The sequence below is a fragment of the Camelus bactrianus genome, chromosome 11 (assembly GCF_048773025.1).
Source record: "Camelus bactrianus isolate YW-2024 breed Bactrian camel chromosome 11, ASM4877302v1, whole genome shotgun sequence".
NCBI lineage: Eukaryota > Metazoa > Chordata > Mammalia > Artiodactyla > Camelidae > Camelus > Camelus bactrianus.
This window is the reverse complement of record NC_133549.1, coordinates 80,725,019-80,749,766: the sequence shown is the minus strand read 5'-3', so window position 1 is coordinate 80,749,766 and position 24,748 is coordinate 80,725,019. Positions and strand designations below refer to the sequence as shown.

The 24,748-nt window shown below is 36.6% G+C and overlaps 1 protein-coding gene across 4 annotated transcripts in view; it reads left to right on the top strand.

Moving 5' to 3' along the window:
* The window catches only part of PARG (poly(ADP-ribose) glycohydrolase), a 109,338-nt gene extending 84,803 nt beyond the window's left edge, over positions 1 to 24,535 (top strand). For all 4 annotated transcript variants that reach the window (XM_010963507.3, XM_074374379.1, XM_010963504.3 and 1 more), the window contains exons 15-18: positions 580 to 688; positions 9,223 to 9,328; positions 22,365 to 22,493; positions 23,192 to 24,535. In XM_010963507.3, the coding sequence (XP_010961809.1) occupies positions 580 to 688; positions 9,223 to 9,328; positions 22,365 to 22,493; positions 23,192 to 23,346 (499 nt within the window). In that variant the 3' untranslated portion in view covers positions 23,347 to 24,535. The remainder of the gene's footprint in view (positions 1 to 579; positions 689 to 9,222; positions 9,329 to 22,364; positions 22,494 to 23,191) is intronic.
* The last annotated feature ends 213 nt before the right edge of the window (positions 24,536 to 24,748 follow it).

The following is a 24,748-nucleotide window of genomic DNA, read 5'->3' as shown; positions in this document are numbered from 1 at the left end:
ATGAAGTATTATTATCCACTTCCATTTCTTTCCCTTTTTAAAAATAGTTATGCACAGTCAGCAGTTGAGCATCGTAGGTAGAATTTTGTACTGATTTTATTACACAGTTTTTACAGCAGTTGACTTCTTGGGATTAGTTCTTGGACAGTATATGGTGATGTTACTCATTGGCTTAGAGCAGGTCTTTCAAAACAAAGGAGTGAGCTCTTGTCAAGATACAAATGCAGTGTCTTTATTATTAGAGGAAACAAAGAACTAAATTCCTTTTGTTTGCTCCACAAGTGTTTTAACCTCAGAGACTCACTGTAAATGATATATGTTTACAATATGTTCTATTTGCTGTCTTAGATAATTTTTCACTTTACTGTTTAAAGACTGGCAGACCACGGTATGTATTGCCTTGGAATCTAAAAATAAAATGGTGTTTTCTGCCCTCCTGATTTGCTGAGACATATAGCACCTGGTTGGTTGGTTTGTTTTTAATATTTTAACCCTCCCAGAGAAACGTGAGTCTGTGAGGGTTTTATTTTGTAAGTGCCTTTCCCCATTCCTCATCTTCCCCCATCCGTCCTGCCCCAGGGACGACTGGCAGCGGCGCGGCACTGAGATCGTCGCCATCGACGCCCTTCACTTCAGACGCTACCTCGACCAGTTTGTGCCTGAGAAAATCAGACGCGAGCTTAACAAGGCCAGTAACCTTATTTCGTAGTTCATCTGGCAGCTGTCATCTATTTACTGCCATTTTATTAATGCTGGAATTAATGCTTTCTGGTAATTCTTGCAGTGTCAGTATGTCTGCCCAACAGCTCTCCTGATTTAATGGGTCTGTCAGCTTGTACAAGATGTACTTTCCATTTCGTAATTGTTTGATTACTGATGCCAGATAGGCTGTTGCTTGATATTAAGCCCCACACATGCATTTATCTCATCAAGTACTTTCAGCTGCTTTGGAACATTATCGCGGTAAAACCCTATAGAAATGAATGAACCCTGAAAGTTTTTTTTTCAGACCTGCTCAATGACATTTTCTCTACAAGGTTTGCTATCATGAGTAAAACCAATAACCCATAAAAGTCAAGTCAGTGTTGTTCTATTAAAGGTAAGATTCACATATAAATTATTTATTTATTTGATAATTTGACATATTTATGATGGAATCTGTGGTTTTCTGTGCTGCTTCGTTCTGTCTCCTATAATCATTTTCTTTTTTTTTAAATTGTATTACAAAAATATAAAAATGAGCCAGACCTATTGTGAGTTCAAATTTTTGCTAATGTTAACCGTAATAAACTGTCATACAATGGGGTGCTGATTCTGTTCTCTAGATAAATAGGGCTTTACCAAAACAGGTGGTATTTTCCTTAGTTCTTCCAGTTGCTCTCATAGCTGAAAAGACTGACCCAGCTCTGAAAACCATTGTTTAACTCCCATGAGTAGGATTTGGTTATGAAATTGATTAATAAGATAATGAGGTTTGTGGTTTTTCATGGCTACCCCTGAGCCAATCCCCACATAGACTTTTGATAATGACAGCAGACTGTGTGTATCATTGCAAGGGGATTGGGAGTGCCCTGGGATAGGCATGTGTGGCATTCAGTATCTCATCTTCACATCTTCCCCCTCGGTCTTACCACAGGGACAGTCTCTCTGTGGTGCTCTGCTTATCCCAGCCTTTCATATTGTTAGTAAAATAACCAAATAATCCAGAAAGGCCTTTGCTACACTTCAAACTTAGCAGATGTTTCAAATATAATTACATTTATTACCTTATATCTTAATGTACTTGAGAATCTAATTAACTGTTGAACATGTTTTTTATATATATATAATTTATTAGGTTATTTTAATGTTTAGAATTCTTAAAGGAATCTCATAAAAAGTTTGAAGAGTAAATGCACTGTTTTCCAAAGTGAAACATACACACAGATACCATTTTTTAAAACAAGGAATTCCTCAGAAAAGCTGTCCCAAATGTTCTTTGATATACCAATAGTTATAATTTCTCTCTTGAACCTGACTCGTGATTCTGAGAAATATCTTTTATCGTATTAGATTCTTTTGAAGTGTGAGCCTGCTTTCACTGTTCCAAACCCTTGCCTTAAAGCTGTTATCTCCAAACACATGATGTTTTTATTGTTTTTACTGCTTATCAAGTAGAATAAGATTTATCTTTAGCTTTTCATCAGATGTTACTTATTAAACGTGTATGTGAATCTGTCACTTGGTCATTGATAATAGAAGACATTAGCATAAGCAGTAGGTGCTCCTCACCTCACACATTCATTTGTTGAAGCCCCAGCCCTAGTAGGTCAGAATGTATAAGGGATGTGATCACAGTGGGGCCTAATCCAATCTAACTAGCACCCTTAGAAGAAGAGGAGATTAAGGCATACCAAAAAACACCAGTGGTGCATGCTCACAGAGAAAAGATTGTGTGAGGGCATAACATGAAGGTGACCATCTGCAAGCCAAGGAGAGAGGTCTCAAAAGAAACCAAGCATGCTGACACCTTGATCTTGGACTTCTAGTCTCCAAAACTGTGAGAAAATTTATGTCTGTTGTTTAAGTCACCCAGTCTGTGATACTTTGTTATGGCAGAGAAATGTTTGAAAAGTATGGAGAGAAGTGTATGAAAACGAAATGTATTTAACCATTATCATACATTAATGCACACTGAAAGGTCCCTTTTTTCTTAATGGATAACATCTATTTTATCACAAATACTTTCCTGTAGGAGCTAGATCATTCACTTTTAGAAATTATCTACAAATATGATCTTTTTAAAAGATAACCCGGGACATAAATAAATCTTTTCTTTTTAAGTTCCCCATGACCAATTAATGTTCTCTACCTTTCCTTGTACTAACCTTCAGTTTCCCATGCTCAAAGACACCAGAAATGTTAAAGTTTTGGTAATTTTTAAGTTCTTGGTAACACCAAGAAATTTGTGAAGTCTTGGTATATGTGAATAGGTTAAGTTAGTTGTAAGTATTACCAACACTGAAAAACATTTATTTCTACAATGTAGTATCCTTATGAGACACGCTTTATAGAAAAAGAATGAATCCTTAGGTAACTTGGCAACAGGTTGGAAGTTTTATTTCATTCAAGTTAGTCGGTGCCTAGCCCAGTTTTTTAAGATTAACTTTTTAGATATACATTATTGCAAATCACTAAGAATGTTACAAATTTATGGATATTTCCTAAATATTCTTCAAGTGCTAAATAAAGCCCAGTAAGTCCAGTGTCAATTCCAAAGTGTAGAATAGAAGGAATGATATGAAGCAGATAGATTGATTTTTAATGTATAGTAATAGAGTTCTCTATTTGTTTTCAACCTGCCATGATTTATGTCAGTATGCAATTAAGTCAAATTTATATTTCATTAAAGATTCTTTTCAGTCAAATGCAGGTAGAAATTTTTTTTAAATTATACAGTTAACAATAGTAAAATAATTGCCGACAAACAATTTCTTATTATATGCTTGGCATTCTACTTAGCACTTTAAATGTGATGTCTGATTTAATCCAGCCACTCAGGCAGGTATACATACTGTACTTACCTCCAATTTAGAGACAGTGAACTGAACCCCAGGAAGTTGAATAACTTGCCCCAGGTCACACAGACAGACAGTGGCAAAGCCAGGCCTTGAATCTAAATTCCCTTGCCTTCAAATTACTTTTTAAAAATGTAGCTCCTCCTACATGTATTTATATATTTATAGAGATTACTGTAACTAGATCTGTCTTTCTAGACTTCTCACCTGTTTCAGCCTTAAATCATTTAGACTCTTCCCTGCATTTGGTTGACACATCATCTGCTATGAGCACATATGCCTGGGTTTCCTCTTCTCTCTCAGTCATAATCCAGTTGAATGAACGAGCAAGCTCCCAGTTGAATGCTTTTCTGTTTGATATTACTTTTTCAAGGAAATTTGAGGATTCTCCCTCCCCCAACCGATTTGTTAAATTGTCATAAGATAAGGAAATGCCACAGGTGTAAAGTGGCCTGTCAACACACGGGCTGATACTGAGAAAGCACCTCGTTCAGGGCCTGGCACTTGGGAACGCAGCTGATAAACGACGTTCCTTCATTCACTTACTGTATTCTAAAACATTTGCTCTTCTAACTCTTTCATTGAAAAAGAAGAAAGCACTAAATGATTTTGTTAAGTGCCATTGACATCTTAATGAGAAAACTAATCCAAATGACTTTGGGCCTTCTAAATTAAAGCATTTCATCATTTGTCAGTTACACTTACCTATTAAAATAGAGTTATGAATTTCAGTATAAGCAACAGGGAGTTTTACATAAATTGACAGCACACCTTGGAGAGAATATTAAATTAAATCTTTTCTATCTCACGGTGTCTCGTAATCTTAGGTTTAAAACAAAGTCTATATGAAATCACTTTGGAGAGGGCTTGCACCATACTACTTCTTTTTGTATGCCAGAGAGAAAGTAAGCAGGAATAGAAAAAGGCCATTTTTCCAAATGAAGCAATGGAGCATAAGACCCGTTTTCGCCACCAGAATACAAGGTGGATCTCTGAACTCTGGGGGCCTGCTCTCTACTTGTAGGCATTACTCACCAGATAATAATTGAAATGGCAATCCCACAAAGTGCCTTATTACCTCCAGAAACAATCAGCTCCAACCAGGCTCCACCTATCCTGTTGGACCCACATTGTGACCTTCAGGTAGTGTTGGTTTTTAAAAGGAAGAATCATTCTCCTTTTACCTAAGCAATGTTGAATCCTGTGAAAGATCAGCTGGGTGACATTCTAGAGGAGAATTATCTTTGGGTTGGAAAGATTTATGACTCCAGCTTGCAAAAGTGGCAGATAGCTCAGTAAGGGAAGAAAGAAATCATCTGTGAAAAGTTGTGTTTAGCCATGTTAGACTCAATCAGGTAAGGTTAAGTAACGAATATATTTCATGGAGTCTTCTGGATCAGAAATGTAGCAAAGTGAAGAGACCAACCACCCAAACAGAAAATCGCCACCACTGACCTTTTTAAAAATTGATTTATTGATTTTTTTTGTTATTACCACCAAATTTGGAAAGGGGGTTGTTACTAAACCATAGCTTGATGAACAACCAATCAGTACTTGCTGATTATTTCTAAGGAGTTCAACATCTGATCATTAATAATCTTTTCTTGAAGCATGTGTCACTTTACTTTTCCAGAATATTAGTTCAAAATGTATCATTTTTAGTGGTTTTCTCTTAATGTTTCTCAATATATAGAATCAGAAGAACCATAGAGATACCTAATCTAATCTTTGATTTCACACATGTGGAAACTAAGGTCAGCCTAGTGCTTTCATTTTACATTGCATCTTTAAAAAGCAAAATCCATTTACTAATGTTACAATTTTTTTAAAGACAAAAAAAATCCATAATTTTACCTTTCAAATAATTGTTTTCTTTACCCATGAGTATTTAGTATATAAATGTATTCAAAAGTTACTTATAATATTGTCTTTACCTATACAATTTAACCACATACTGTAAGTTTTTTTCATACTTTCTAATAATGTTAATATGGTTAAAGGCCATAAAATTGGTTGGATTGGTATAATATGACTTAGTTTCTGTTTTTGAACTAATAGGTGGTCCCAGGTTTTTCTCTATCATATATAATGTAGTAAACATCTTTGTATCATTGTTGTTTAATCAAATAAAAGAAATTTACAAAAGAAGAAATTTATAAAATTGTTGTTACTGAACCTAAGGATAATTTTAAGACTCTCCATTAATATTATTTTATTCTCTTCCAAAAGATTCGTAAGGAACTTTTTATGTTATGCTTCTTTTTAAGAAATCACAATATGCTAAAACACCAGAAAATCATTATCAGTACCAACTATTTATTCATTTAAGCTAGATAAATATGATAGATTGATTTCATATAAACAACTCTCTAGGAACAATAATTGTTAAATTATTAATACAGCAAACAGTATAATGTATTTACATTATAATGAAGGACATAGTTTAGTTCTGTCTTCTTGGGCCTGCTAAAGTTGACGTGGAAACCTGAGTTCTTAAGTGTGTGTGCTCATGCACATGTGTGCCTGCATGTTTGTGACTAGACTGTCCCCCTGAATACCATCTACTTCCTGGGCCCAGTTCTGGGCCTGTGGTTTCTACAACTATTTTCTTTGTTTCTTTTTTTCATTTTCTTGGCTTCCTTCCTGCATCTCCCTCTTTACCACTTCCGGGCTGGGCTGTAGTTTTTAACTCTAGATACCGGTATTTTCCTCCTGCCTCTTGCCTCTCACGGCTCCCCTTTGCAACCTTCAGGACTCCAAATTACCTTTACCTCCCCTCTCTTGGGCTTTCCTTCCCATCAAAACTCATTCTGAGATATGAATGTTTATTGGCATCTTCTACTTACTCTCCTATGTTAAGAATGCTGCTGCTTTTTCCCTCTAGTTATTCATTAGTAAAAATAAATAGCTCTGTCATTGGTGAATGTCAGGTCAGGATGTGACTAGAGTTTAAGATGGGATCTTTCATTGCTTCTGCTCTGTTTAATCTTCTCAAGTGCTCTGGCTCTGGGTGGGGAGAAATTTGTTGCCAGTGTGGAGCTCTTGAGAACTCCGAGTACTTTTCCCTATGAAGTAAGAATCTGGCAACTCTTTTGAGGTCTCTGTCCTTAGCTGATCTTTGTTCTTTACCAAAGAAGCTCATTTACTACCCTGATTAGCGGCCCTGTCCTGGTCTTTAGCATTTGAGGGACCCCTCTCCTTACTGAGAGAAGCATGGCTTGTCCCTCTGAAGGAGACTCAAAAGGAGCTTGCTGCTTCTCTTTTTATTTCTGACCTTGTAAATGCTTGATATTAATGGAATAAAAGAATTTTGTAACAGTAGCCAAGATATGGAAGCAACCCATGTGCCCTGCCCATCAACAGACAAATGAATAATATATATACAATGAAATATTACTCAGCCATAAAAAAGGATGAAATCCTGCCATTTGCTGCAACATGGATGGACCTAGAGTATATTATGCTTAGTGAAGTAAAGGCAAGAACAGAGACAAATACTGTATGGTATCACTTATATGTGGAATCAAATGATATACAAATGAATGTATATGCAAAACAGAAACAGACTCACAGATACAGAAAACAAACTAGTGGTTACCAAAGGGAAGAGGGAAGGGGGAGGGGCAAATTAGGGGTATGGGATTAAGAGATACAAACAACTATGTATAAAATGGATAAGCAACAGGAATATATTGTATAGATCACAGGGAATTATAGTCATTATCTTCTAATCACTTTTAATGGAGTATAATCTGTAAAAATACTGAATCACTATGCTGTACACCTGAAACTAATATAGTATTGTATATCAGCTATACTTCAATTTAAAAAAAGAATTTTATATTTAATCATTGCAGTTATTCTTTATACCTAATTACTATGTCAATACTTTATATCACTTAATTTCTGTCTGATTACCTTTTTAAAGTTTTATTTGATTTTATTTGATCAAAACACAAAATGCAAGTTCATTTCAGTTTTACAGTTTGTTTTTGTTATGGTCATTTTTCAAGATAGATTTTTTTTTCATAAAATTGGTTAATAGTTTGTAAAATTGGTTAGATTTTGCTTCTAATAATCTAAATATTTCAAATTCTCTGTTGTTAGGGCTTTAGTTTGGCTAAGCTATTTTTGCTCATTCAAGTTAGCCCAGATGTGTAGAGGTAGCAATGTGAAAGAGACTAAAACCTTTCTGATGGTATAAAAACAGCGACAACACAAAATAGGAGGCTAAGAAATCTTCCTCTTCATTTGGCATGTTTGGAGAATTTGACAGGAAGCCGAGTGGCAAAGTTATGTCTGTTCTGACAGGAAGTCTGTTCTCTGTGTTATTGGCATAAAGGCAGAGACTCTGTATCTTTTAAGAACCTGCTCAGAAAATTTGAGCTCTTTGATAGTTTTGACCTGAAAGAGATTTTCAGAAGCTCTGTGCATCTGATTATACAGGTAATTTGTGAGTTCTCGTGTAAGCTCTGTACCACAGCATTGAATAATGGTCTAGGACCAACTTATGATTAATATCTGTCAGGATTTATAGCCAGGGAGCGGGGGTGAAAGGAATAGCCTTGTTAATCCATCCAGACAGTGTGTAAAATAAATTTTTATACCTTTGTAGAAACTTCAGAGTGCAATTTACTATATTTCTATGTATGGGTTTCATAGAAGCATCTTTCTTTATCCTTGGTTTTTCTCTGGGAACATTTGTCATAGATCATTCTTTTTATTTTCTTTACTATTATACATAAGCTATATTTTAAGCTTTGTTTGGTACTTGAGAACACCCAGGGGAGATTTGCTTTGTTATTATATTAAGCCTCTTAATATAATCTGATAGTTTCAGAAAACTAAGAACCCTTAGGAGGCAGAAAGACCAACTACTCTGAGAGCAAAGAAATTGAAAACAGAAACTCTGGGACCTTAAACTGCAGTCTTCTCATATACAAAATGAGCTGTTCACTTAATTAATACTTAGCCAGCATCCTAGGGATGTACTGTACTTTTCTCAAGTTACTGGCAAATTTTAAAATATTCTAGCTTAAAACAGAGCTGTGAAACTAGAGGATTTTGGAGCTGGAAGGGATCTTAAAGGTTACTCTGTAACCAGGTATATAGTTGCTTGCTCATTTTATATAGAGTTGCTTAAAGTATTTCAGTGGCAGGAAGCACATTTAAAAGGTATTCACAGTTACTAATCTAGTCCCAGTAACTCAGAGAGAGTGCTGAGGAAGCATAATAGTAATAACTCTTTACCTTAATGGAAACAATGGTAATTAAACCCCTTCAAATAAAAGTGTCTTAAAATGCTTCTTTCTTTCCTTTAGTCCCTTGTAGTTTGTGATTGGGATCTTACCAGTTCTTGAAATACCTCTGATACTTCCATTTGTATTTGTTTGAACTGGAAAAAGAAACTGAGTCTTGTATTGGTTTAAGTGCTTTGCTTTGCCCAGCATCAAAGCAAATATATATTAGACTTAATCATTTCTTATTCTCTTCAGTGTATAATCCCAGGATTTTCTCTTTTTCCCTGTACTTTGGCCCCTAGGAAAAAAAGAGGAGAGAGAGAGATAACATCAGCTGATAATGGATACTGATCCCAGTACATCAGTCAGAAATGCTGTTACTGTCTAGTCACTCACGTGCTTTTGGTATTTCTTTCATCCTGTAGGCTTACTGTGGATTTCTTCGTCCTGGAGTTTCTTCAGAAAATCTTTCTGCAGTGGCCACGGGAAACTGGGGCTGTGGTGCCTTTGGGGGAGATGCTAGATTAAAAGGTGAGTGAATCAGTTGTTATAAGAAGCATAGCAGTATTTTGACTAGGGAGAGGAGTTAGTCCTTCAAACTGGATTTCTAATGTTCTGTCATAATAAGAGACCACAAAAATCTAAAAGAAGAGGAAAAGAATATTTCACACCATCTTATTTTTAGGAATTCATATTTTTATTTACTGTTTTTCTGCAGAGGTAATGTATCTCTTTGATCTACCAGACCCTCAGTATTTAGTTGAACAGAAAGAGGTAAGAGCCCAAAATGACTGAAGTTTCAAACCAAAGTACCCACTCAAGCACATTCCTTCACAGAAGTGATTTTTATGGTCAGAGCTAGTTGGTTGACTGACTCATTCATTCACCAGACTTACGGGGCATTCGCCAAGATCTTGGCACCGTGGTAGGCTCTGAGAGTACACAGGTGAATACGGTGTGGCCCCTGCTTTGGAATTCATAGTCTGGCATATGAGAAAGAGGCATGGACAGATGCCGCACATAGTAATGAGTGCTTTGGGGTGCATGATGTGTGGGATTATAGCTTGGGAGGCTGCATGAATGGCACCAATAAGGAGGCATTTGAGTACTCAGTAAGAATAAATATCTCTTGCATTTTATTGTTTATGGTAGAAAAATCAGAAACCTGATCAACAAAGCTGTTGGCCATTTACCGTATTATGACATTTGCTTTACTCTCAAGAGTGTCAGTTATAGAAAATAATATTGTATTACTACTTAGGATGGTTGCTATTCTGTGTCAACCCAGCTGTCCTGACACAAGTTGGGTGAGCTCAGTACAATCCCGATGCCAGCTCCCTGGGTTTTAGGGCAGCCCCCACGGGTTAAAGGCACAACCCGCCACAAGACTGCCCCTACTTCAGACTGTAGCTGCAGGTCTGGGGTGGGAGTGTCCCCCAGGCCACTTGCACCTCTTATCAACCAGCTACCAATCTTGGAAGGTTTCCAGAACCCCCTTCAGGTTTGATAATTCATTAGAATGACTCACAGAACCTAGGAAGGTGCTATTACAGTTTTATTACAAAGGATACAAATAGGGTGAGATCTGGGAGGGAATACAGAGCTTCCATGCCCTGTCCCAGTGGTGTCGAGGCACGTCCCTCTCCCGGCACATCAGTGTGTTGACCAAGAAGCCTCACCTTTGGTGTCCAGAGTTTTTATTGGGGCTGCATTACATAGGCACAATTGATTAAATCATTGGCTGCGTCCTTGAATTCAATTTCCAGTCCTCCCTCTCCCTGGAGGTCAATGACTGAAAGTCCCAATCCTGAAGCTGTCTAGGGACCCACTAGGAGTCACTTCATTAGCATAACAAATACCCTGTCACTCAGGAAATTCCAAGGGTTTTGAAGCTTCTGCCAGGAACCCAGGAGAAAGACCAAACAAATTATTTACACTGCAATATAATAAGAAAACAAAAAAATAGATAAACAACGAGGTCCTACTCTAGCACAGAGAACTATATTCAATATCTTATAATAATCTATAATGGAAAAGAATATGAAAAAGATCCGTAAAGATAGAGGTATATAACTGAGTCACTTTGCTGTACCCCTGAAACTAACACAACATTGTGAATCAACTATACTTCAGTTAAAAAAAGAAAGAAAAAGCAACATAAAACAGCCAACTGGCCTTAATAGCCAAACTAGATACAGATAAAATCCTTCTCAAATCCTTCTTGTTGGGAGTAGAACAGTTGAATTTGTCACAGTTTATGAGTCTGTTTTGGTTTTTTTTTTTTTTTGTAAAAATGATACATTTTATTCTTATTTTTTAAATCCAGAAAAATAAGAAGTATGTAAAAAGTCACCAGAATTTACTGTTAACGTTTTGGTGGCCATCCTTTCAGACGCGTCTCTGTAACAACCTGTGTAATTATTTAACATTAATCAAATCACACTAAATATTCTTTTTCTTTTTTTAATTAAAAAAAATCTTTTTTAATGGAGGTACTGGGGAATGACCCTAGGATCTCGTGCATGTTAAGATGCACTCTACCACTGAGCTATACCCTCCCCCTACACCAAATATTCTGTGCCTTAACCTCCTCTTTTTGAAAATCCTACAGTCTCACTTAGGGCTTTCAACACCAACAGATGTAGACCTAGCTTCAACATTTTTTAATAGCTACATAGTAATCTGTTATATGTACCTGTAAACCATAATCAATTTTCCTAATGCTCCATTTATAGATAGTTTTATTTTCTTTATCTCATAAGCCATACTACACTATATAATTTTCTATGTTATTCATAATTATGTTCTTAGGGTTAATTCCTAGAAGTGAAATTAATGACTCAAAGAATATATATACTTTATATTCTGATACTTCTGGCAAATTATCCTTCTGAAAGGCAGTATCAGTTTACATTGTCTTCCTTGCAAAAGCAACCTCACCAAGATAGGATTTTGTCAATCTTTTTAATTTCTCTGAGGTTCAACCAGTTTCATATGTTTATTGGTCATTTTTATTTGTTTTGCAAATTGCTTGTTCACATCTTTTACCCATTTAGCTCTTAGGGAGTAGTTTTGACTTTTCATTGGCTGGTGATAACTCGTATATTAACAATATTAATTATTTATCTTTCATATGCTGAAGGGTTTTTTCTCATTTTTTTCATTTACTTCAGCATGTTGGGTTGTTGTCATGTGGAGTTAATTTTTATGTGTTTATGTTTTTGTGGCATGCTTAGAAAAATCTTCCCTGTCCCTTTATTCTAAAGACTTTCACCGATACATTTTCTTCATATTCAAAAACAAAAACTGCATGTGGTTAGTTTCAGTGTTTTGAAAGTCAACAGAAGAAAGAATTTTTGGTTTTTATGAAATTCTTTATCATCCTGAATTTGTATGAGGAAACCTGTTTTTCATTCTGGGCTTATTGATCTTTTGACAGATACTTTTTTCTGTTTTTCTCTTAAGTGAAATGAATGAGTAGATTCATGTCATCCATCCAGGAACCAGGTCTGCCATAAGCCTTGGTCATTTGTGATGGACAATTTGGGAAGCTTTATAAATGTGTTCAATTTGTTTCTTTTCTTTATGGCATAAAAGCCCTTCTCTCAGACTGCAGCTTCCTCTGGTAACTGTCAAGGGTTATATTCCAAGATTTTCATTGTATTATTTATTTTCTCAATTATCAGGATTTAAACTTTGGAGTGACTTTTTGACAAGTCCCTGCCCTTCATTCGCCTGAATAACTGTTTAAAAAAATAAAAGAAGTAATCATAATGTCCTTCAGTGGGGGTTGTTTACTAAAACTGATTTTGAAAAGAAATAAATTATGGTACCTCTATGTGATGAAATATTATACAGGCATTAACTGTTGCAAAAGTATAACTGCTGGCATGGAAGGACATTTTTTGAATGCTGCCAGAGGGTGAGAAGTGTACAGTATGTGCAATATAAATCATTTTAAAAATGAAATTATGAGTATAAAACATCACATAAATTTGAGATCCTCTGTTTATCTGTTTATATGCAAAGATTAACTATGGTTGTCTCTAGGTGAGTGATACAGACATTATTTTCTGTTTAATCTGTATTTTCCTGTTGTGAGCATAGATTGTGTTGTTGTTTTCCAGTTTTATTGAGATATAATTGACATATAGCACTGTGTAAGTTTAAGGTGTACAGCATAATGATTTGACTTACATACATCGTGAAATGATTATCACAATAGGTTTAGTGAACATCCTTCATCTCATATAGATACCACTAAAGAAATAGAAAAAAAAATTTTTGTTTTCCTTGTGATGAGAACTGAGGATTTACTCCCTTAACTTTCATTTATAATGTACAGCAGTGTTATCTTTATCATGTTGTACATTATATCTCTAGTACTTATTTATCTTATAACTGGAAGTTTGTACCTTTTGACTGCCTTCATCTAATTCCCCCTCCCCCAACCCCCTGCCTCTGCTAGCTACAAATTTGATCTTATTTTCCTGTGAGTTTGTTTGCTTGTTTCTTTGTTTTTGAAGTATAATTGACCTATATATTCACAGCAGCATTATTTGCAAAAGCAAAGACATGGAAGAAATCTAAGTGTCAGCTGACAGATGAATAGATAAAGATGATGTGGTATATTTATACAGTGGATTACTACTCAGCCATAAAAAATGAAATAATGCCATTTGCAGCAATGTGGATGGACCTAGAGATTATCATACTAAGTGAAGTAAGTCAGACAGAGAAAAACAAAAATATCATACGATATCACTAATATGTGGAATCTAAAATATGATACAAAAATATTTACAAAACAGAAACAGATTCATACACAAGAAAACAAATTTATGGTTACCAAAGGGGAAAAGGGGTGGGAGAGGGATAAACTAAGAGTTTGGGATTAGCAGATACAAACTACTTCATAAAAAACAAATAAACAAGATCCTACTGTATTGCACAAGGAATTACATTCAATATCTTGTAATAACCTATAATGAAAAAGAATATGAAAAAGAATATACACCAGAAACTAACACAACATTGTAAATCAACTATACTTCAGTGAAATGAATAAATGAACATACATAACCAAACAGAAACAGAGTGATAGAATAAACAGGTGGTTGCCAGAAGGCTGTGGAAGGCAGGTGGAGAGAAATAGGTGAGGGAAAAGAGGTACATACTTCCAGTTGCAAAATAAATGAGTCATGGGTATGAAGTGTACAGTATAGGGAGTATTGTCAATAATTATGTAATATCTTTTTACAGTGACAGAAGATAGCTAGACTTATCATGGTGGTCGTTTTGAAATATATAAAAATATCAAATCACTATATTGTGTACCAGGAACTAACATAGTATAGTTTGGGAGCATGGTACCTCTTGTTTTGTTCTTCTTTCTGAAGATTGTTTTAGCTCTTTGGAGTCTTTTGTGTTTCCATACCAATTTTAGGATTATTTTAGTTCTGTGAAAAATGCCTTTGGCATTTTGTTAGGGATTTTATTGAATCTGTGTATTGATTTTGTAATTAAAAGAAGTCTCATCAAAAAAGTGTTCTAAGATGGATTGACCTTGAAGGCATTATGCTAAGTGAAATAAGTGAAATAGACAAATACCATATGATCTCACTTATATGTGGAATCTTAAGTTTTAAAAAAAGCTCATAGATACACAGATTAGTGGTTGCCAGAGGTGCAGGACGGGGGAGTTGGCAAAACAGATGAAGGGGGTCAGAAGGTACAGACTTCCAGTTATAAAATGAATAAATCATGAGGTTGTAATGTACAGCATGGTAAGTATAGCTAATAATACTGTATTATATATTTGAAAGTTGCTAAAAGAGTAAATCTTAGGAGGGGAGGGTATAGCTCAATGGTAGAGCTCATGCACAGGGTCCTGGGTTCAATCCCCAGTACCTCCATTAAAAAAAAAAGTTTTTTAATAAAAGAGTAAATCTTGAAAATTCTCATCACAAAAATTTTTTTTGTAGCTATGTGTGATGATGGATGTTAACTAGACTTACTGTGGTGATCATTTTGCAGTATATACAAATATCTAATCATTATGTTGTACACCTGGAACTAATAATATAATGTTATATGTCAATTATATTCCAATACAGGAAAAAAAAAAAAACCAAGACAGCCATTGGGACTGGGTAAGCCCTTCTTTTATAAGCCCAGCTTCTCATTAGCCACATAGCAGACATGAGCAAGGGAGCATTTAAATCCTAGATTAATCTCCAAGAGAAGAGAACATTAAGAAATAGATGTTTGCTAATGAACCACTATTTGGGAGATAGAGCAGGTGCACAGAGAAGAGTCAGAAGCTATGGTCCAATTCAAAGTATTGATAGATTATATACCATTGATAAACTAAAACCCTTTGAGAGCAAAGGCAGGGCCAATGTTAACTTCTTCTCAACTGGCCATCTTTATCTGTCCCTAGGTCTTACTGCCCTTTCATGAAGATCCATCTGAACTGTCAGATGTTGTCCCTACCCTCTAAGAAAGAGGAAGGAAGGGAAGGCTAGTTAAACAAACAAGCACAAAACTTCACGGAGGGAAAACATGGGCATATGTAAATCCTTAAACTTGTATTTCTTTTATTAGAAATAAGGCCAAATTATTTTTAACACGCCTGTTGCATTGTACATGAGTTTTGCAATTTACAGCAATTTAATTTTGAATGGCTTTCATTGTATGTTATGGTGACAACTAGTGAGAGAATACTTTTCATATATTCATTCATTCAACCGGCATTGATTAACAACTTTCTGCCCTAGGCAACCAGGGGCCCTAGGTGGCAGAGGGTAGGAAAGAAGGGATATAGGGAAGAGGGGCTTGATGCCCATCCCCCAGCAGCAGCCTCCTGCATGCCTGTGGTACCATAGGGGTGCTCTCTGTCCTCCTGCCTGGCCCCTTATCTTTCTGCACACCCTGTGGAGTCCAGTAGAAAACAGCTTTGGAGTGAATGTGAACTCTCCTTACTTCTGGGGCTCATAACTATTCCAGAGTGACACCACCCCCCCGCCCCCAGTTGTCACTTGGCTTTTCAAATTTTAAGCTGATTTATTCTCACCCACTTCTGTGGTGGCCACCTCCTTCTCCTGTGTTCTTTCAAGATAACAGTGTATGTGCTTCGTCTCTTCTTACAGGGGCTCATCATACTTCGGTTGCCTTGTAACTCAGCTCTCTTGTAGACTCAGGAAAAATTACGATTCTGTAGATTACTTGACCTTTTCTCATTGTTAGGGTAGAAGCACTACTTTTTGCTTTGTTTTTCGTTTGTTTGTTGCATCCCATCTCAGTAGAGACCGCTGAGTGTGCTCCTGCCCCCTAAGTGTACCACCAGGCACCCGTGAGGTTTTTAGGAAAATATATTATGAAACCATTTCTAAATGGTTGGTTTTTAAAACAAATTATTTTTCTTGTTTCTTATTTCTAATTTTATTGCATTGTAATCAGAGGGTATAGATAATATTATATCTATGTTTTGGAGTTTTTCGAGTTTCCATTTGTGGCCTAACAGAGTCAGTTGTTATAGATACTATGTTGGCACTTGAAAAGACGTCTCTGAAGGGTGTAGAACTTGCATCATGTCTGTTAGATTCTATACCTACTAGATCAGACCCTGTATTCTAATTTTGCCTTCCTACTTTCTGAAGGAATTGAATCATGCTCCAAAGTTCCTTCTCTTGTTTTTTTCCCCACATGTAAAAAAATTGAAATATAGTCGGTTTACAATATTGTGTTAGTTTCTGGTGTACAGCATAGTTATTCGGTTATACAGATATATATTCTTTTTCATTATAGGTTATTAACAAGTTATTCAGTATAGTTCCCTGTGCTTTGCAGTAGGACCTTGCTGTTTCTATTATGTTTTTGTCAGTTTCTTGTCCCACTTCCTTCCGTGTTTATCTTTTGTACGTCTCCATACCCTTATTACCTGATTTGTGAAAGATTATGCCATTGCTAGCTTGCCATAATTACAAGGCATCTAGTACACAAAGATTCCCCTTTCTCTCCTGCACTCCCCCTACCTCCCCACTCACCCTCCCTACAAAAAAGTTCTGTATTAGGATCTTCAGTTACAGGAGACACTAACATACCTTATTACTTCAGACTGAGAGGGGATTGTTGGCATGTGTGGCTGAGAAAGGCGGAGTAGCCTTGTCTCAGATGCTCCCTCTTGTCTGTCGGTTCCTCTCCTGCCTGCCTCTCTCAAGATGATCACCTATTCTCGTCTACTGCTGTTGGTTATCTCTGCTGGGACCAAAGAATTCCAGGCTTACAGTATTGCAGTTGAGTGACCCTAGAGGAGAAAACGACTCCTTAGTTTAAAAATTCTGTGGAAATACTCATAAGTGGACCGACTTAGGTCACTTTTCCACCCCTTGGACTAAATCATTGTAGCCAGGGAGTCAGTAAAACAATAGACACATCCCCTAATGAGATTAAGAGGATTTCCAGTGGATTTTTATTGCATATTTATATTAAGTGAAAAGTTTTCTTAGAGTATAGACACTTTTTATAAATTTGTTTTCTTTCATACCTTATGTCCCATTTATATCAAATGTAAATAACGTCTTTACTAGTTATTTTGCTATTTAGAATCAAAATAATTAAATTCCAGAAAAACCATTAATCTGGGAAAGGTTGGAACTTGGACAGTGCTGATAAATCACTTTCTCCCATGCTGTGTTGGCCTAGCCGTCCCTTTGGCTGGGGTTCGTGGGAGGTCTAGTGGTGGAAGTGGGAAACGGGTGACTGTCAACAAAAAAGGGAAGAGAGGGGAACAGAAGAATGGGCCAGGTCACTCACTTTGTCTCCCACGGGTTCCTCATCACTGCTTCCTTCTGCCAGAACACACCACACTCTCCATTTCTCTCTCAATCTTGTTCCCTCACACTTGAGTAACAGTATTCTTTCCTTAACATTTCTGCGTTGCCCTCTTCTGTGGGCCCAGGGCCGAGAATGGGGTCTTGTATGGTAGTGCATTCCGATCGTCTGGAGCGAGTAGAATGGCTATTATCAGCACTCCGGAGATGCCACTGAGTTAATGGATTTGGGAAATGGCTTTGGACATTTTTTTTTTTTTTAACTGTCTGGGAGTTGCCAGCCAGTCAAATCTGCCAGGTTAGAGAAATATTGCATTCTTTCCTTTAGTGTCGCAGTTACCCTTCCATTTGTAGCCTCATTTTTGAGATGAGGAAACCAAGGTTTTGCAGAGAGGCTAATAAAACCGCCCCAAAGAGAGACAGCTAATAAACATCAGAACCAACATTCAGACTTGGCCTGTCTTCCTCAAAAACCAGTATGTGGTTTTGAAGTTATTATTATTATTGGACAACATGTTGAGTGCATTCTGTGTTGTACTGAGCACTCTCCTTACATGTATTAGCTCACAACAGCCTGTTAGGTATTAGGTATTTTTATTTTTGTAGGTGATGTAACTGGGGCATAGAGGTGACCAGCCTGAGGTCACAAGGATAGCAAGTGGCAGTGCTAGGCTTCAAACCAGGACTGGTGCCCAAGAGCATAATTTGACTCATTTTTCGTTGGGTTCATTTGTTCCAGGAGGACATTATGAATTTTTTTTATATTTATCTGAAATTTTATCATAGCTTAAGATTGATGCCAAGAAGAAAATTAAAACCAAGCTCCCTGCAGGTTAATTTAAGTGATTATCTTGGCACCTAGTTGTGCTTGAAGTTGGAATTTGATGCTTTTATATCATACTTGGACTCAGTCCACACACTCTATTAGGTTTGTGATTTATCCTCATCTAAGAGTGTTCACTTAAATCATGAGACATAATTCTCTAGATTTGCAGAGATCTTGGCGATGTTGTAAATAGTGATGTCTGAAGACAGTTCTATTTAAAATAAAATAATCTTTTGTTAGTGCGTATTGATGTTTCTAGGGTCAAGATTAACTTATATTTCTGAAAATTTCATTTATGTATTTATATTCTAATATCTAATGCAAGGAGAAAAATTACAACAGAGGTTGTGAAATTCTGCACTCTGCAAGGGTCTTTAGGGATCATCTGATTCAGCTCCTTCATTGGGGAAAATGCAGGCAAGAGAGTGACTTGGCCAAAGGCATAGAGCTAGACAGCTAGCAGAAGGGCGAGGCCTGAGCACAGGTGTCCCGTCACCAGCCCCAGCTTGTCTGACACACCCTTCTGTCACCAGGTGCACCCAACAAATATGCATGTGAAATCAAGATTGTAATGTAAAGTGGTTCTCTTACTAGGATCTGTCAAGTTCAGTTCCACAGGGACAAAAATGGCCTGTGAAGCATTTCAAAAATAAATTCTATAGGGAGATAAATTTTACATGTTTTTATTCATATTTTATTTTGATAAATGAATGGCAGATGACCAGTGATCTAGTATTTCTATATGTAAGGAGGAAATAGGATTAAAGGATTTTTCTTTGGGTCTCTCTCTCTCTCTCTCTCTTTTTGAAAATAGGAAATACATAAAACCAAATTTCATTCACACTAAAAGATAAGAAGTGATACCTCCTGGTGGAGGAAGATGATGATTCATTAGTTTCCATTTTTATATGTAGTCTAGGTCAATTAGGAACCTTTTAAAAAAAATGAGTGTACCAAAGCTTTAACGTATGCATAAGTTGGTTGAGTGGTTTTAATTAAAACTTACCTCTATTTTGAGATCACTTACTTTGAACACTCTGAGATTAATGAGGTCTAGTCATGGTACCTCACATGTTGTGGATACTCAATAAATATTAGTTTGGAAATTAGGAAATGCTTTGGTATTTTAGAATCTCACATGTATTATGTCTTAGATTCTTTCCCAAATCTGGGGATACTCAGCTATATCAAATCTACTCGTTCAACTTAAAAATACTTTTCCTTCCTACATAGCTTGTACAAATTTTTTATTTGAAAGTAATTTCAAATTCACAAAAAGTTACAAAAAGTAAAAACAAACACCTCTTTGTATGTGTGTATATATACATATATGCCTGTGTATTACACACATACATAATTTTTTCTGAATTTTTTCTTCCGTTACATATATTATACCCTTTCTCCTAAATACTTCAGTATGCTTTTCCTATTCTGTTTACAAACACATTACAGTTATGAAGTTCATAAATGTACATTGATAGAATATTTTTACCTACTTACCTGTGTTCCAGTTTTGTCAGGTGCCCTAGTCAAACCGTCTCTGGCCTTTTTGCCTTCTGGTCCAGGGTCCAGGGTCAGGTATTGCATTTAGTTGTCATGTCTTTCAGCCTCCTTTTGAATCCGGAGTATTTCCACAGCCTTCGTCTTTATGACATTGACCTGTTTGACGAATGTAACATTCCTCAAGTTTATCTGCTATTTCCTCATGAGTAGATGGAGGTTATGGATTCTTGATTAGAGCACTGCATGGGTGATAGTGTCAGGAGGTACTTGATGGCCATCTGACCCTATTGGTGATGTTAATTTTGATCACCCAATCAAAGTATTATCTGATTTCTCCACTGTGTAGGTTTTTGTTTTTTTTTTTTTTTTTTTTTTTACTCCCATGTAGTTAATAAGTAGGAAGAAACTGTAAGACAAAATTTCCCTTAGGTTTAGCATCCTTTACTGATTTTTGCCTGATCCAGTCTTTACCATGATGGTTGCAAAAAGTGGATTAGTCTGTTCTAGCACTCCCTCCAGACTTACCAGTTAGTCTTTGGCTTTATCCTGTGAGCAAGAGCCCGTCTTCCTCTCCTCTATTTTTTTTTTTTATTATGTATTATCATTGTGGACTCAGGAATTTATTTTTTTTGATAATTTGTAATTTATTACTGTACATATTTTGGTGCTTAGCTTGTCCAGATTTGCAAGCGGGAGCTCCTTGGAACTGGCTTCTGTATCCTTGTGACAAGCACCTATCAGTTTTTCCTTCATCTGTTTTTGAGCACTTCTTTACTTTCTGGTATAACAAAACATCCTGGGTTCGTCTTGTACCTACCCTATCCCAACCAGGGAATCAGGTGTTTCCCTCAGGAACCCAGCTCCTTTTAGGGGGAATGGTATTAGAGACCAAGATCTGGGCATTAAGTGTGCTCTTTGCTACTGAGATGGCTTTTTGGCCCTTTCAGCAGACAGAACTAAGAAATGTGCATGCATGCGCACGCGCACACACACACACACATACACACACTTACATATTTTAGAAGCTATAAGTACACAGTAGTGCCTTCCATTTCAGTCTTTCCCACAGAGTTATTGTCTTTCCTCCTTCCATGTTTGTGTGTTCCCTCTTCCATACTGAGAACCACAGCTGCCAACAATATCAACAAATTTTTTTTTATTGAGTTATAGTCATTTTACAATGTTGTGAATATCAACAGATAGAATTATTTGTTCAGTCCTGAAATAGATTTTAAAATGGTTTGAGAATTGCTTCACCTGTACTACTATGGTAAGCAAATCTAGTAAAAAGAGTCTGAGACTTATTTGCAGTTTTTCCTCCTTGCCCAAGACTAAGGGTATATTACTCAAATATTGTGTTCATAAGTTACTTGGATTAGCTCTTACTTTTCATCCTCTCTTTTTTCCTGTCCCTATAGTGCTAAATTTTTGAAATGAAGTTGGGCTCATTTGTTTTAGTTTGCTTTCAGTGATAGGTTCCTGCCCATTCCCGTTCTTACTGTTTTAATTTTGTGTTTTGACTATGTAGAATATTAACATGCTCTCAAAAATCAAAACTGTATTTCTCCTCCATAATGTTTTAGTTTGATTCCCACCCCCACCCTCCCTTTTATGAGGGAAAAGATATGTAACTAGCAAAAGGGCACTTATTGTACCTATGTTCAGTTTTGTTGTTGTTTAAAATAAGTTTTGTCTATTGAGATGAACATTATAAAGGAACTTAATTTTTGGAAATATACTCCAGGCTCAGTGATTTGTAGCTTTGACCCCTTGGGATTGTGATTCTCGATGATTTTCCTATTCCAGCACACCAGAGTTACCATCCAGTGTTTTCAGTAACATTCACTCCCTGCTGTAGTGATTGGGTGGTGGTGGGAGTGCAGGAGGGGTGAGGATGTCTTCTCTAACCCATTTGGAGAATGCTTGCTTCTATAGGGTCAGTGAGAACAGTAGAACCTCCCAAGTACATTGATCAGAGAAAACTCACAGAGACTCCTTTGATACAGAAAACCAGTGACTATGTAATAAGATAAAACAACCAAATCAAGCAAGCAAACACAAAGACTTTAGTTCCAGATTAATATAAGTGAAAAAAATACCACTTTGGTGCCTTGACTGTGCTGCCTCAAACGCACCTCCCTTTATTTGTTCTCCCACAGACGTGCGTATGTAGAAATTCTGTGGCTTAATAATACTCTCAGCAGCATGTCTGGAAAATCACACAACTAGATGATTTATACTCAGCCTGTATTTGCCATTTCTAATAACATATATATTAGGTTTATAAATCTTTAATCCAGGATAAAGCTATGGCACACCAGCTGTAATTTAGCAGGTTGAAAGAACCAAAGGTATCTTGATGGGAAGTGTCATAATATAGCTGTGTTTTTTCTCTTTGCTACAGCCTTAATACAGATACTGGCAGCTGCAGTAGCTGAGCGAGATGTAGTTTATTTCACCTTTGGGGACTCAGAATTGATGAGAGACATTTACAGCATGCACACTTTCCTTACTGAAAGGAAACTGACTGTCGGTAAGTAGGGGACAGTCTTGACACTGGGTATCTAGATGGACTGTACAACATCCAGGAGGAGCACTTGCTAAATCAGGATAGATCACAGTGGATAAGAAAAAAAAAAGTGTGACTTTGGGGTAGGGGGGTCAGGGACAGAGTCTTACAGGGGCAACATTTGCAGAATCTTTTTTTCTGGCGAAGTTTCATCCTCAGTCTTGAAAAAGTATGTCAGCTTGTTAAGTTAAGGCCAAGAAGCTGGAATCAGTGTCCATTTTCACTTTTGTGCATATAGAAAACTGAAAGAGGGAAAGTATTGGAGGGTAAGTTCAAACCTGAGAGGCCTCACTCTGAATCATGTTTTCAGATGCCAGCGTGCTCCATCCGCTGTCTCTCAGCTGGCCCTGAAAGGCCTTGCTATCGGGGGAGCTGCATGTAAAATGGCAGTTGCCACAAACTCCCAAATTGTGATTAGATGATGGACTATGTATAGCCTGTTGCAATTACGAGCTAATAAGTAGTTTCTTTAAGCTTTTTATAAATTTTTAAACTTTATGTCAGGAAGGACTTTCCAGGCTCATGAAATTTGTGCTCTATTTTCAAAGGCCAAATTTGAGCACACTTGTAGATTTCTAAAGATAAAACCGGAGTGTTCTTTAGTAGTTTTATCCATCTACACACCTTAATGTGCCAAACTGCTCTGGCCTTCTACTCTTCAGGAGAAGTGTATAAACTGTTGCTACGATATTACAATGAAGAATGCAGAAACTGTTCCACCCCCGGACCAGACATCAAGCTTTATCCATTCATATACCACGCTGTCGAGGCCTGTGCAGAGACCAGCAGCCAGCCAGGACAAAGGACTGGGGCCTGAGGAGCCGTGTGAACAGAACCTCCCTCCACCTCTTGCCAGAAACATCCTTTTTGAATTGTCGGGTGTAAACATAAGAACTGACTTAATATAAATGTGTATATAATCCACATTTGTAGGCAAGGATGCAGTCCCTTCCACACACATGCAGTTGTCAGTTTGTAAATCCAGACCCCCTCCATCCTGACTTAAGTAGACTCAGATATATTTTGTTTCCATTTTTTTTTTCTGTTTCAGTCTTCATTATTTGATTTTTCTTTTTTTGCCCATCAGATTTCTTGTGAAATTTCATGAAAGGTTGTGCTCAGCCTTTCAGCTCTTTTTTGATGCCTGTATATTACATACATTGCCTCTGCAGCCAGCAGATACCAGTGATGCCAGGGAAGAAGCAGAAATTCTAGAATCTGTTTAACTGGGTCTGCTCAAGATCTCCCTGTGAGCCTTTCATCCCCAACTCTTGTTATGATTGTGTTGTTGGAGTTTTTGATTTTTGAAAATTAAGAGTTGGGTTTTTTTCCCCATACATGTTACATAACGCAAGTCTCCTAGGTTAAAACAGTTTTGTATTTAAGACAGAATAATTTCCAGAAATAGTTAGTTTGAGACATCACCTCTATCTGTAATGGTTTGTCTGTCCTTTTTCCCCTGATCAATTTTTCTTGATACTGTTTTTGGAAACTGACCAAGATGGAAGGAAATGAAGAATAAAAGAGAATTTCCCAAATGGTGTTTAAAAAACAAACAGATTCAAGAGACGCAAATGATCTTTTGTTTCTTGGGCTTCTTTTTCTTTTTGAGTTAGGGTTAGGGTTTGTTCCTTGGTGCTTGAAGCATATTCACATAACCAAAGTTTAGGAACTGGGAGCTTCGCGGTGATTTGTACATATTGAAGTTTCTCAGGTATTCAAAGGTTATATAGTTAATAAATTTTCATTAACAAATCATTTGTCAGAAACTCCTATATCATTTATATTTTATATATATATGAATATATGTTCTTTAAGTGTGTCTCTGTGCAAGCACGTAAAATCTAAATAAAACTGGAATTGTGGAAAATGATTAGGTTTAGGCTTTATCAGGGGCTCTGTTTAAAATCCTTTATTTACAATTGCGTCCATTTAAAACTGCCCAGAAACATAAATGATAATGACTCTTGGAAGTTAAAATAAAAGCCAATACCAATTTGTGTTAATTGAGACTGGAGTTTAATCACAAAAGCATGTATTTATATTTCTAAAGCAATCCTAAACCATACTGTTGAAGTTCTAGTTTATAGTTAACAGTCAGGAAAAGCTATTGGTGGTCAAATCCTGTTAATAAGGAGTTTAAGTAGACAGTCCAAATTCCTGGTATCAATATTGGCAGGGAAAAAATGGAGCCTCCACCAGTGTCTCTAACTCTTTTT